Source organism: Mustelus asterias, chromosome 17, assembly GCF_964213995.1.
Source record: "Mustelus asterias chromosome 17, sMusAst1.hap1.1, whole genome shotgun sequence".
In the NCBI taxonomy this organism is placed as follows: Eukaryota; Metazoa; Chordata; class Chondrichthyes; order Carcharhiniformes; family Triakidae; genus Mustelus; species Mustelus asterias.
Genome location: NC_135817.1, coordinates 68,653,113 through 68,668,192, shown reverse-complemented (window position 1 = coordinate 68,668,192; position 15,080 = coordinate 68,653,113). Strand labels below are relative to the sequence as shown.

Genomic DNA, 15,080 nt, shown 5'->3' with positions numbered 1-15,080 from the left:
CATTTTATCCCAAAGTTAACTTGACTACATTGTTGAGTTTGTAAATGTGCTAGCAGAGGTTCGATGCTTTGGGCTTGTCTTGCAAGCAGTCTTCAGAAAGTGTTGCAGTTGGGGAAGAAAGAGAACCCTATCCAGTCTTTACTTGTTGTCCTTCCCAAATCGTACACCAGTAAAATGCTGAGAGAGAACTGGGGATCAGAATAGGAATTTTGCAGTTCAGTACAGCTTGGCTTAATACTGGCATCCTTCCAGATGCTGAAGATTCCTGCCGATTGTGCTATCTAATGCATAGTTATGATGGGGGTTGTAGGCTTTAAAGAAAAAAAAATGCGGTTTGCACACGTAGATTCCAAATAACAAGTTTATTGTGGGAGCTTATGCTTGTACAGAGCAGAAAATGAAACTAATCAGGAGTCTGTGAAACACCCCAATGACAACACCATCAAAGCAATCATTCAACCACTTAAATCTGTAACAGTACTGTATCAGGATAAGGGGCTAATTATTTAGGACTGAGATTAGGAGAAATTACTTCATTCTCAAAGGGTTGCAAATCTTTTGCATTCTCTTCTGCTGCGATGTGTGTTCCAACAAGGAATATGTTTGAGGATCGGATAGAATTTTGGTGTCTTGGGGAACTGAGTGATGTGGGGAACAGGTGAAAAAGTGGAGTTGAATCCCATAATCAGCCATGATCATATTGAAAGCTGGATGGAGCAGATTAGATGAGCAATATGGTTTACTCCTATTGTGTTCCATCTATGAAAGATGATGGACATGCAGCCAACAAATTTATTTCAGGTGAGGTGTCTTCATTTGGTGTAGCTTATGGTGATGGATGAAGAGGAAAATCCTCAAAACAGTTTCAAAGTCCCAGCCTTGATCACCTTCAAAACGTGTTTCTGTAATGGCTATCACGTATGGTTGAACTAGCAATCTGCCATTACTCGTGAACCCTTTCCCTACTATTTAGTTAAAAGCTCTCTACAGCCTACTTGTGATTTGCTAGTAATTGGTCTGTGTGTGATTCAAGTGCACTCTCCTCCCGTATGTACTCTATGAACGGTATGTTTTGTGTGTACAGCACACAAGAAACAGTACTTCTCACTGTACCCCAAGACATGACAATAGATCAAATCAGTGAAGGGTGCCCTAACAATAAAGCTCCCTCTGACTAGTACTAGTGACTGCCCCATGAATCAAACCCCTCTCTTCCAAATCCAATCTTTGATCCATATGTTCAATGTTGATCTTATTTAGCACCTTTGGGGTGGGCAATAAATGATGGCCAAGCCAGTGATGCCCTGATCTCAAATAAAGTAAATGCCAATTTGCCCATGGCTGACACTAATATAGATATTCCTTTTTCGGTTCTGCTTTATTACTTAGCCCATAGTTGCTGATGGTTCTCAGCAGAACCTCTTAGTCCTATTGAGTCATTAGTATCCATGTAGATTCTTCCCCCCCCCCCCCCCCCCCCAAGTTCTTCTCCAGCCCTGAGGAGATATCCTCAACCCAGCACTAGGCAGGCAACAGTCTTGAGGATTCCCATACCCTGTTGCAGATATCTATCCATCACCACTCCCCCACCCCAACTTTATTGTTCCTGCTATTGTACTAAAACTATATATTTTAATTCCCTCACTCGAATGGCCCTTAAAGTTTCCTCACCAAATTGCCAAGCTTACACTCTAACTCAAGCTGCACTCAGTCACAAGCTACTCTTTTCATGCATGTTTAAAATGGGTCTTTGCTTCTATTCCATATTACTAGTGTTGCTAATAGAATGTCTAATCAAAGAAGCAAGAAATCGTCAGTGCTACTCTTCCAGCAAAAGGGAATTGTATCCCATTATGTCAGCTTCCACAGAGCAGCTGGCCTCAATAGCAAATTTTTCACTTCAAAACATATGTGCATGAAACAATCTTTAATTCATTGATCTTATCCCAGAATAGCAATCCCATGATTATCTATTAATGTGTCTTAGTGTCCTGGCCACAGCCATTCGACCTAGTAATATTGCTGTTGTAAATAAATGATTCTTAGTGTCCCTAACCTGCACAGTGTGATTCTTTGTAAAGAGTCTCTTGATTGATTTTGGGGACTAAGGGACTTTGCTTATTAAAGTTGTTAAAAAGTGATGAGAACTATAGCCTTGACTAGATAACAACCAGAAATAAATACAGTATGCAGTATCCTGGGTATGGTAAGACCTGATGTGGAGATGCCGGCGTTGGACTGGGGTAAGCACAGTAAGAAGTCTCACAACACCAGGTTAAAGTCCAACAGGTTTATTTGGTAGCAAATACCATAAGCTTTCGGAGCAATGCTCCTTCGTCAGATGGAGTGGTCTCTGTTCTCAAACAGGGCACAGACACAGAAATCAAATTACAGAATACTGATTAGAATGCAAATCTCTACAGCCAGCCAGGTCTTAAATGCACAGACAATGTGGGTGGAGGGAGCATTCAACACAGGTTAAAGAGATGTGTATTGTCTCCAGACAGTACAGCTTGTGAAATTGTGCAAGTCCAGGAGTCAAGCTGTGGGGGTTACTGATAATGTGACATAAATCCAACATCCCAGTTTAGACCGTCCTCATGTGTGCGAAACTTGGCTATCAGTTTCTGCTCAGTGACTCTGCGCTGTCGTGTGTCGTGAAGGCCGCCTTGGAGAACGCTTACCTGAAGATCCAAGGCTGAATGCCTTTGAGGTTGCGTGGTTGTTTGAAGGCAAGAAGTGGGGATGGCCTTGGCGAGATGTTCGTCTTCATCAATGACATGTTGAAGGCTCCGGAGGAGATGCCGTAGCTTCTCCGCTCCGGGGAAGTACTGGACGACGAAGGGTACTCTGTCCACCGTGTCCCGTGTTTGTCTTGAGGAGGTCGGTGCGGTTTTTCACTGTGGCACGTCGGAACTGTTGATCGATGAGTCGAGTCATGTCATTGATGAAGACGAACATCTCGCCAAGGCCATCCCCACACCCCCACTTCTTGCCTTCAAACAACCACGCAACCTCAAACAGACCATTGTCCGCAGCAAACTACCCAGCCTTCAGGAGAACAGTGACCACGACACCACACAACCCTGCCACAGCAACCTCTGCAAGACGTGCCGGATCATCAACACGGATGCCATCATCTCACGTGAGAACACCATCTACCAGGTACATGGTACCTACTCTTGCAACTCGGCCAACGTTGTCTACCTGATACGCTGCAAGAAAGGATGTCCCGAGGCATGGTACATTGGGGAAACCATGCAGACGCTACGACAACGGATGAATGAACACCGCTCGACAATCACCAGGCAAGACTGTTCTCTTCCTGTGGGGGAGCACTTCAGCAGTCACGGGCATTCAGCCTTGGATCTTCAGATAAGCATTCTCCAAGGCGGCCTTCACGACACACGACAGCGCAGAGTCACTGAGCAGAAACTGATAGCCAAGTTTCGCACACATGAGGACGGTCTAAACCGGGATGTTGGATTTATGTCACGTTATCAGTAACCCCCACAGCTTGACTCCTGGACTTGCACAATTTCACAAGCTGTACTGTCTGGAGACAATACACATCTCTTTAACCTGTGTTGAATGTTCCCTCCACCCACATTGTCTGTGCATTTAAGACCTGGCTGGCTGTAGAGATTTGCATTCTAATCAGTATTCTGTAATTTGATTTCTGTGTCTGTGCCCTGTTTGAGAACAGAGACCACTCCATCTGACGAAGGAGCATTGCTCCGAAAGCTTATGGTATTTGCTACCAAATAAATCTGTTGGACTTTAACCTGGTGTTGTGAGACTTCTTACTATGGTAAGACCTGACATTATAGCTCTGCCATAATCACGAGGGATATCAGTTTGATTTTAATCTAGCCATCTAATGCTGCAACTGATTCTTCATTACAAAATTATTGTTGAGATAATGGTAGCAATGAGTCCACAAATACTTCATGCTTGTTTTATTCCCTTAACACATATTCATATTTGATATCCGATGACTATGTTAAATAAATGTTTTTTACTTTATCAAAGGTCCTTTTTAAAGTCAAGGTACATCTTTCATCTTAATTTGGGTGTTCATTGATCGGAAACTTAACCACATAAATACAGTGGCTATAGGAGCAGGTTAGAAGAATTACCCTAAGCCTGTCCACCATCTATGAGGCAGGAGTCAGGAGTGTGATGGAATATTCCCCACCTGCCTGGATGAGTACAGTCCAAACAGAGAAACTCAAAACAATTCAGTCTGTCTGACTGGCACCCCATCCACCCACCACATTAAAATATTCACTCCCTCCACCACCTGAATGCAGTGTGTACCATTTACAAGATGCTCTGCAGCAATTTTGCTAAGGTTTCTTCAACAGCACCTGCTTGGAACCTCTAACACCTGCTTGGAACCTCTAACACCAAAAAAAGGCAGCAAACGAATGGAACACAAGCTCATGATGACATACAATATTTATTTAGCATCTATTATTTCCTTACTCATATTTGTAATCCTTCCCATGTCAGCTTCTACGGGGTGTTTACTTATGCTACTCTCTTTTTACATACCTGTAGAAGCTCTTAGTACGTTTTTATATTCTGCTGGTTTACTCTTGTGTCCTAGTTTCTCCCATTTCATCAATTTTTGGTCATGTTTTGCTGGTATCTAAACACTCCCAAGCCTCAGGCTTAATACACTCCTCGGCAACATTATAAAGCTCTTTTGATCTAATATTATTTGTAACCTCTTTAATTATCCACCAATGGATAAAAGTAAAGTTTATTAGTCACAAGTAGGCTTACATTAACAATGCAATGAAGTTACTGTGAAAATCCCCGAGTCGCCACAATCCGGCGCCTGTTCGGGTACACTCAGGGACAATTTAACGTGGCCAATATACCTAACTAGCACGTCTTTCAGACTGTGGGAGGGAACCGTAGGAAACCAACGAAGACACGAGAACGTGCAAACTCCACACACACACTGACCCAAACCAGGAATCGAACCTGGGTCCCTAGCGCTGTGAGGCAGCAGTGCTAACCAGTGCCACTGTGCTGCCCACATTTTCCATGGGGCTTGGCACAGTGGTTAGCATTGAGAGTCAGTGAGGATTTGTGAAAGATGCTGCTTGTCAATCTATGTTGATTATTTCATGTTTTGAAGAAGTAAAAGAAAGGATAATCAAGGAAATGCTGTGTATGGATTTTAGGAAAACATTTGACAAGATAATGCATAAAAGACTGGTTAACAACATTTGGGCTTATAGGAGAGTCAATGTTCAATTAGATTTTTTTTTAATTGGCTGAAGGACAGTAAGCAGAGAATCATGGTAGATTGTTGCGTGGACTAATATTTTCTTTGGACTGGAATGTGGTACTGTGGTCTTCAAGGGTCAGTGCCCAGCTGCTGCTTTTTGTGCTACATATAAATGACTTGGATCTTGGAATGCAGAGTGAAATCTTTAAATTTCCCAATGATACTGAACTGGGAGAAGTGGCAAATAGTGAAGATTATACAAATTGCCTACAACAGGAAATAGATCACCCAGCAGAATAGGCAGACAGGTGGCACATGGAATTTAATAGAGAAGTGTGAAGTAATGCATTTTGGCAGAAGGGATCATGTAAGGCAATATCGAGGTAAGGGCACAATTATAAAGTGTGCATTGATCTTTGAAGGTGGCAGGATATATTGAAAGAGTAGTTAGCAAAGCGGATGGGATCTTGTGTTTCATAAATAAAGGTATGAGTACAAAGGCAGAGTAGTTATGCTGAATCTTAATAAAATTTTGGTTATGCCCCAACTAGATCTTTGCATCCAGTTCTGGTCACTGCACTTTAGGATAGATAAAGGTTCTTGAGAGAGTGCATAGGAGAATTATCCAAATGATTCCAGGGATGAGGGGTTTTAGTCACAAGGTTAGGTTATAAAGGTTGGGATTCTTTTCCTTGGAGCAAAGGAGATTGAATTAAAAGGAGACTTGATAGACACGTAGAAGATTATGACATGTTTAGGTAAGGTACACGGGAAACTCATCCCATTAACTGATGGTACACATTGTTAGAGGACATAGATTTAAGATTTTGGGATGGGGAGAAGCAAGGGGTGTGTGAGGAAGGGTGTTTTTTGCGCAGCGAGTGGTAATGACCGGAGGCTGGTGGAAGCTCCTTATACACCTACACCGACTTGTGTGGCCAAATTCCCCTCCAACTCAATGTTCAAGTTTGCTGATGACACCACCATGGTGGATCAGATGTCATAATGACGAAACGGAGTACAAGAAAGAGATAGAGAATCTGTTGAACTGGTGCGATGACAATAATCTCTCCCTCAATGTCAACAAAACAAAGGAGATAATCATCAACTTCAGGAAGCATAGATTTTTAAAAATAATTTGTGGGACATGGGTATCACTGGCTGGCCAGCATTTATTGCCCATCCCAAGTTGCCCTTTTTCAGAAGGCAGTTGAGAGTCAACCACATTGTTGCGAGTCTGGAGTCACATGTAGGCCAGACCGGGTAAGGACAGCAGATTCCCTTCCCTAAAGAACATTAGTGAACCAGATGGGTTTTTCTGACAATTGACAATGGTTTCATGGTCATCAATAGATTCGCAATTCCAGATTTTTTAATTGAATTAAAATTCCACCATCCGCCGTGGTGGGATTTGAACCCGGGTCCCCAGAGCATTAGTTGAGTTTCTGGATTAATAGTCCAGCAATAATACCATTAGATCATTGCCTCCCCAGGGGCATGTCCCCCAGTAATGGAGGACATGCCCCTATCAACATCATTGGGGATGAAGTAGAAATGGCTGAGGGCTTCAAGTTTTTAGGTGTCCAGATCACTAACAACCTGTCTTGGTCCCTCCATGCCGACATTATAGTTAAGAAAGCCCACCAATGCCTCTATTTTCTCAGAAGACTAAGGAAAGTTGGCATGTCAGCTACGACCCTCACCAACATTTACACTTGCACCATAGAAAGCATTCTTTCTGGTTGTATCATAGCTTGGTATGGCTCCTGCTCTGCCCAAGACCACAAGAAATTACAAAAGGTCGTGAATGTAGCCCAATCCATCACGCAAACCAGCCTTCTACCCATTGATAATGTCTACACTTCCCGCTGCCTCGGAAAAGCAGCCAGCATAATTAAGGATCCATGCAACCCGGACATTCTCTCTTCCACCTTCTTCCATCGGGAAAATGATACAAGTGTCTGAGAACACATACCAACTGACACGAGAACAGATTCTTCCCTGCTGCCATCAGATTTTTGAATGGACCTACCTCGCATTAAGTTGATCTTTCTCTAGCTATGACTGTAACACTACATTCTGCACTCTGTCCTTTCCTTCTCTATGTACAGTATGCTGTGTGCATAGCGCACAAGAAACAATACTTTTTACTATATATTAATACATGTTCATTAGGGGCAGCACAGTGGTTGGCATTGCTGCCTCACAGCGCGAGGGACCTGGGTTCGATTCCCAGCTCGGGTCACTGTGTGGAGTTTGGACATTCTCCCTGTGTCTGTGTGGCTTTCCTCCGTGTGCTCCGGTTTCCTCCCACAGTCCAAAGATGTGTGGGTTAGGTGGATTGCCCCTTAATGTCAGGGGACTAGCTAGGGTAAATGCATGGGGTTGTAGGGATAGGGCCCGAGCTGGATTGTGGTTGGTGCAAACTCGATGGGCCAAATAGCCACCTTCTGCACTGTAGGTTTCTATGATGTGACAATAATGAATCAAATCAAAAATTTTGAAGGGAAATTGAATGGACACTTCAAGGAAATAAACTGGCAGGGATACAGTGGGGAGCTAGGATGGACATGATGGGCCAAATAACCTCCTTCTGTGCTTTAGTTGACAATGATTAAAATATCCCTATGATATTTGCCCTTGTTACAAGCTTATTTTCATAGAATTTACGGTGCTGAAGGAGACCATTCGGTCTACTGAGTCTACACCATTTCTTCGAAAGAGCATCATAAAGGCATCAGCTTTTTCACAGGTTTTTTTGCAGCAACAATCAAGCCTCAAAGATCTGTCTATTAGGACGTGCCAAGTATCAGAAAAAAATGCAATGATTTCAAGGGGCCTCACACCTGTTAGTGTTGCTCCACAGCTGCCTTAGAACATGGCCAGTGTGTCATGAAATGAAACCCCCATCACACCATCCTTTATGCCACAAATTCAACCCTGATCTATTTGACCCCATATCAATTTGTACATTAGGCATTGGCAACGAATGCTGGCCTTGCCAGAATTGCCCACAAGCTGCGAACAAACACAAATGAACTTGTTTCTCGCTTCAGCACAATTACCGCTGCTGTCCCCCAAAAGTTTATCCTTGGTAACCTCCTATTTCTCATCTACATGCTGTCTCTTGGCAAATCAGCTCTGTATCACCACCACTGTGTCATTTTGTCATGGTGCTTGCCCAAATTTCCCTCCAATATGGAGAATTCTGAAAGCCTTGAATTTGGTTCCTACCACAACTCCATTCCCTGGCCATCATTATCAGCCTTCGCCCTGGCCAAATGTCTTAGGCTGAACCAGACTCTGCAATTTTGACATCCTTTTTTGAGCTTGAGCCAATCTTCTGGACCCCTCTACTCCATCACCAAGACTGCCTGCTTCCAGTTCAGAAATATTACACATTTGCTGCTGAAACATTAATCTATGCTTTTGCTACTTCCAGACTTAACAATTCCAATGCTCTCTTTTCAGGGCTCGTTATCCACTCTCCGTAATCTTCAGCTCATTTAAAGATGTGATGCTCCTATCCTTCCTTGCAACAAGTTCTACTTACTCATCATCCTTGTGCCCAAGATCTATAGTGATCCCCAGTTCATCAAAACCAGAAATTTAAAATACTCATCCTTGTGTCCATCTTCCTCTATGGCCTTGCCTCTCTCCATCTCTGTAATTTCCTTGAACTATACATCCTTCCAAGAGTTCAGCTTTACTACATTTTTAGTTTACGTATCCCCAATTTTATTTATCCTTCTAAACACTGGAATTCCTTCCCTAAATGTCCCCCACCACTCCTCTCTCTTTTAATATGCTCCTCTTGAAACCTACCTCTTTGACCATCTGCCTTATTACCTCCTTATGCAACTTGGTGCCAAATTTAGTTTGAAAACACTCCTGTGAAGCACGGTAGCATGTTTTGCAACATGAAAGGAACTATATAGATATAAATTGTTGCTCTGATGAAAACCATCATCCCCACAGGAGATGCCTGCTCTGCCATCTGTTTGCAGCATTTTCTGGGAGGCTATTTGGCCTACAGAATCTGCACCACCCCTTCAAAAAGCAATCATAGAATCCCTACAGTGCAGAAGAGGCTGTTCAGCCCATCAAGTCTGCATCAACTCTCCAAAAGAGCATCTTACCCAGGCCCTCGCCCCCACCTTATCCTGTAAACCCACAAATTTACCATGGCTAATCCAACTAACCTATACATCTTTGACATAAAATCCCTTTTGCAGAAGAAGCCCATCGAGTCCGCACTTTCGGACAGAGCGTCCAACCCAGGCCCTATCCCTATAACCCCACATATTTACCCTCCTAACCCACACAGCACTGGACACTAAGGGGCAATTTAGCATGGTCAATCCACCTAACCTGCACATCTTTGGACTGTGGGAGGAAACCCACGCAGACACAGGGAGAATGTGCAAACTCCACAGTCACCCCAGGCTAGAAGCTGAGGCAGCAGTGCTAACCACCGTCTCCGTACCACCCTGAGGAGTAATTTAACATGGCCAATCTACCTAATCTGCACATCCATTAAGTCCCACTAACCTTCTGCTATACCGCGGGTGAGGTCCCTGAGGATTGGAGGATAGCGAATGTGGTCCCGTTGTTTAAGAAGGGTAGCAGGGATAACCCAGGAAATTATAGGCCGGTGAGCTTGACGTCTGTGGTAGGGAAGTTGTTGGAGAGGATTCTTAGAGACAGGATGTATGTGCATTTAGAACGGAACAATCTCATTAGTGACAGACAGCATGGTTTTGTAAGAGGGAGGTTGTGCCTTACAAATTTGGTGGAGTTTTTTGAGGAAGTGACAAAAACGGTTGATGAAGGAAGGGCCGTGGATGTCGTCTATATGGATTTCAGTAAGGCATTTGACAAAGTCCCACATGGCAGGTTGGTTAAGAAGGTTAAGGCTCATGGGATACAAGGAGAAGTGGCTAGATGGGTGGAGAACTGGCTTGGCCATAGGAGACAGAGGGTAGTAGTCGAAGGGTCTTTTTCCGGCTGGAGGTCTGTGACCAGTGGTGTTCCGCAGGGCTCTGTACTGGGACCTCTGCTATTTGTGATATATATAAATGATTTGGAAGAAGGTGTAACTGGTGTAATCAGCATGTTTGCGGATGACACGAAGATGGCTGGACTTGCGGATAGCGAAGAGCATTGTTGGGCAATACAGCAGGATATAGATAGGCTGGAAAATTGGGCGGAGAGGTGGCAGATGGAGTTTAATCCGGATAAATACGAAGTGATGCATTTTGGAAGAAATAATGTAGGGAGGAGTTATACAATAAATGGCAGAGTCATCAGGAGTATAGAAACACAGAGGGACCTAGGTGTGCAAGTCCACAAATCCTTGAAGGTGGCAACACAGGTGGAGAAGGTGGTGAAGAAGGCATATGGTATGCTTGCCTTTATAGGGCGGGGTATAAAGTATAAAAGCTGGAGTCTGATGATGCAGCTGTATAGAACGCTGGTTAGGCCACATTTGGAGTACTGCGTCCAGTTCGGGTCGCCGCACTACCAGAAGGACGTGGAGGCGTTAGAGAGAGTGCAGAGAAGGTTTACCAGGATGTTGCCTGGTATGGAGGGTCTTAGCTATGAGGAGAGATTGGGTAAACTGGGGTTGTTCTCCCTGGAAAGACGGAGAATGAGGGGAGATCTAATAGAGGTGTACAAGATTATGAAGGGTATAGATAGGGTGAACAGTGGGAAGCTTTTTCCCAGGTCGGAGGTGACGATCACGAGGGGTCACGGGCTCAAGCTGAGAGGGGCGAAGTATAACTCAGATATCAGAGGGACGTTTTTTACACAGAGGGTGGTGGGGGCCTGGAATGCGCTGCCAAGTAGGGTGGTGGAGGCAGGCACGCTGACATCGTTTAAGACTTACCTGGATAGTCACATGAGCAGCCTGGGAATGGAGAGATACAAACGATTGGTCTAGTTGGACCATGGAGCGGCACAGGCTTGGAGGGCTGAAGGGCCTGTTTCCTGTGCTGTACTGTTCTTTGTACATTCTTCTCTCCTTCACATAGTTATCCTATCACTTTTAAAGGCTGAATTCCAACCTATTTCCAGTTTTCCCCACCTGTCCTGGGATAACGAAGGAGACACCTCTTGGGGGCAGAACTCCCCCTCCTAAGAATCACAAACACTGTAGCGTGTTTACAAGAAGCTGACATCGAACTCACTGGGGATTAATTAATTAAAGGTGATGTGGAGATGCTGGCGTTGGACTGGGGGTAAACACAGTAAGAAGTCTCACAACACCAGGTTAAAGTCCAACAGGTTTGTTTGGTAGCACAAGCTTTCAGAGCGCTGCCCCTTCATCAGGTGAGTCGATGAAGATTAGTTAATTCCCAGGAGGAGACTGTAGCTTTTGGGGGTGGGGGGGAGAGAGGGCCGGTGGGGGAGGAGGGGGGGTAACTTTGAACCTCTGGATCAAACACAAAGGCAGCTTTCTGCCTCGAACCACAATACCTGGGAGGCAGGGGAAGTACATCCGGTTCAGGGGGTGGGAGGTCAGGCTATGCGGATGTCACCTCCGGTTGTGCAGCAGCCATTTTGTCAATCCGAGGAAACCTTTCCCGCTCCCTCCGTCCGAAACCGACCCACTGACAATTAAAAATAAATAAAAGCAATTCCGGAGCCGGCTTCACCTCAAAAATCCTCCCGCTCTTATTTCTGTTTAGATTTCAGTCTCTCGACCAGCTCAAGCGAGGCCTCGGCTGCAGCCACAGCGGTGCGGGGAGGGGGGGGAACAGTGACATGTCGAGCGAGGAGAGTTACAAAGCCATCATCCGCTACCTGACTAACGAGAAGGAACCTTATGCGCCGGGGACCGAGGGCAACGTCAAGAGGAAGATCCGCAAGGCCGCCGCCTGCTACGTGGTGCGCCGCGGAACCCTGTACTACCAGAAGAAGCGCAAGGACCGCGACGAGTTCGACGAGCTGGAGGTGGTGTTGGAGGCCAAGAGCCGGCGGGAGCTGATCGCCTCCTTCCACCAGAGCGCCGAGGGCTTCCACTTGACCCGGGAGCAGACCTGGAGGAACATCTCTCAGAGCTACTGGTGGAGAGGTGAGGAGAGAGGCGAGGCCGGCACCATGCACGGCGAGCAGCACACACTCCCTAAGCTGGGGGGCAGTGGGGAAGTTGCAGCCAGGACACTAGGGGCGGGGAGAGCAGGAAGAGGACAGGCACCATTAATCAATTGGCAGGCCGGCTAATTAACCAAAGCCCGGCCGCACTCTCTCCCTCTACCGCGTCGGGAAATACAACGCCCAGAAAACACAAATGTAATGAATCTTTTGTTTTGCCCGACGCCCTTCATCAGCATTAGCCATAAATTGTAAGTTATCATTTTTGCATGGTGCCCAAATGTACAGCCGGCATTTTAATTCTGTAACACTCCTCTCTCACCCATTGTGTTTTGGTACTAAACAGCAGCTGCTTTAGTTTACGTGGAACTTGTATTTTAAGAAATTGGAGACAGTCTTGTATGTTGCTAGTTTATATAATCGGATGGCGATCTTAATAAATTAGAGCCAGTTAGATGGCTATTTTTATCCCTGTTGATTTAACTTGTTTTGATGTAACTTTTTTTAATGTCCCCATTATGATAGGCTCTATTTGTATGGTTGCCTTAACGTTGATACTTCTGGAAAATGATGATTAGCCTGCTTGGAACATAAAGGATAGGCAAGGTCCACCGAGTTAGTTAGTTACCATCCCAGCACACTCATAATACAATACATGGACTTCAGTAAGGCTTTTGTCGAGGTCTTGTATGGGAGACGGATCAAGACGACAAGAACCCATGTGATCCAGGGCAATTTGGCAAATTGAATCCAAAATTGATCATCAGGAGGAAGAGGGTGATAATAGAAAGTTGTTTTTGTGACTAGAGGCTTGTGTCCAATGGTGTACCACAGGGATCAGTGTTGGGTCTCTTGCTGTTTGTAGTGTACATTAATGATCTAGATGTTAATGTGGGGGTGTGATCAGCAAGTTTGCAGATGACATGAAAATGTTCTGGTAACTAGAACCACAGAATCCCTACAGTGCAGAAAGAGCCCATTCAGCCCATCTACACCAACTCTCCAAGAGAGTTTCCTACCCACGTGGCCTAGAAGCATTTGTATTCACCACAGATCACAAAGTGTGCTATAATTACATAATTCCATGTCACAATTTTTGGATTGGAGCCAGAGATTGTCCGCAATGGCTTCTTTTCACAGACCTTGGGTAGGAAATGGTTGTGTGGGTTTAGGAAGAGAAGTTGCTGAGTGAGTGAGGTGTGTGTGGGGAAAGGGGGCATGTAATGAAGGGGCTAACTGCAATGTACACGTATGGGGAGGAGGAAGAGCTTCACTTTATTCATCATTACATAAAATAGTATTTTTATAAAATATTTTGAAAACTCAAATTTTCATATTTATATGATATATTTTACATTGATCACTAATGCGCAAATGTACTAAGCTGTTTTATTGCTGATTTGTTTTTGCTGGCATCTGGGGTCATGTTAATTTTCAAGCGTGTATTTATATTTTCTTTCATGAGATGTGGCATTGCTGGCAAGGCCAATGTTTGTTGCCCGTCCAAAGTTGTCCTTGAAAAGATGGTGGTGAGTTAAAATTAGGTCATGTGGGAAAACAGTTTGCAAAGTACTGCCATAGTCCTTTGCTTCACTGCATTTACATAATCCAGCAAGGTCATGCTCTGTTGTCAGTATAGACTTCATCCTGTACATGCAGTGAGTGACTTGAATATTGAAATGCTGAGATCACTTTGGTGGTTTGATACAAATGGTTTCATATAAAATCACAGTCTTGATGGAAGTTGAAAATAAGCAAAAGTAAAACTAATATAAAGTTAAAGTTTATTTATTAGTCACAAGTAAGGTTTACATTAACATTGCAATGAAGTTACTGTGAAATTCCCCTAGTCACCACAGTCCAGCACCTGTTCAGACCAATGTACCTAACCAGCACGTCTTTCAGAATGTGGGAGGACACTGGACCACCCTGAGGAAACACGAGGAGAACGTGCAAACTCCACACAGACAGTGACCCAAGTGGGAATCGAACCCGGGTCCCTGGCTGTGAGGCAGCAGTGCTAACCACTGTGCTACCGTGCCACCCATTTGCTTTCTAATAATTCCACATATTTGAGGTGGCTTAGAAGTATTTGCATTCACTAGAGATCATAACATGTGATATAATTAAATAATTCCATGTCACTAAAATTTTCAGACCGTTTGTCTTCAGCCACTCTCATCCTTGTGCTCCTGCACCATTATCTTTGATGTGCTCCAAGAATCTATTCTTGACACCTTTTTATTTCTCATCCAACTGAGATGCATTCAATATCATCAGGACCAATTTTCACAAGTACACAGTTGGCACCCGGCTCTAACTTACTGAAAGGGTTAAAAATCTCAAGTTTTTAAAAAAATTCAAAAGTCTGAGGTCACGTACCAACCGACTCAAGAACAGCTTCTTCCCTGCTGCTGTCAGACCTTTGAATGGACTTACCTTGTACTAAGTTGATCTTTCTCTACACCCTAGCTATGACTGTAACACTACATTCTCCACTGTCTCATCTCCTCTATGAATGGTATGCTTTGTCTATATAGCATGCAAGAAACAATACTTTTCACTGTATGTTAATGCATGTGACAATAATAAATCAAATCAAAATTAAATACTGAGAAGAATGAAAGCCTTGATTTTGGTTCCTACTACAAACTCCGTCCCCTGGCCATCAGTAACGTCAAAAGTCTGACAGCAGCAGGGAAGAGGCTGTTCTTGAGTCGGTTGGTACGCGACCTCA

At 44.3% G+C, this 15,080-nt stretch overlaps 2 protein-coding genes across 3 annotated transcripts in view; one reads left to right on the top strand and one right to left on the bottom strand.

Moving 5' to 3' along the window:
* The window catches only part of cep97 (centrosomal protein 97), an 82,951-nt gene extending 71,393 nt beyond the window's left edge, over nt 1-11,558 (bottom strand). For both annotated transcript variants that reach the window (XM_078232912.1, XM_078232913.1), the window contains exon 1: nt 11,334-11,558. In XM_078232912.1, the coding sequence (XP_078089038.1) occupies nt 11,334-11,427 (94 nt within the window). In that variant the 5' untranslated portion in view covers nt 11,428-11,558. The remainder of the gene's footprint in view (nt 1-11,333) is intronic.
* A 233-nt stretch (nt 11,559-11,791) lies between these two features.
* zbtb11 (zinc finger and BTB domain containing 11) overlaps nt 11,792-15,080 on the top strand; it is a 33,488-nt gene continuing 30,199 nt past the window's right edge. The window contains exon 1 of the mRNA XM_078232911.1: nt 11,792-12,323. Coding sequence (XP_078089037.1) covers nt 12,014-12,323 — 310 coding nt within the window. The 5' untranslated portion in view covers nt 11,792-12,013. The remainder of the gene's footprint in view (nt 12,324-15,080) is intronic.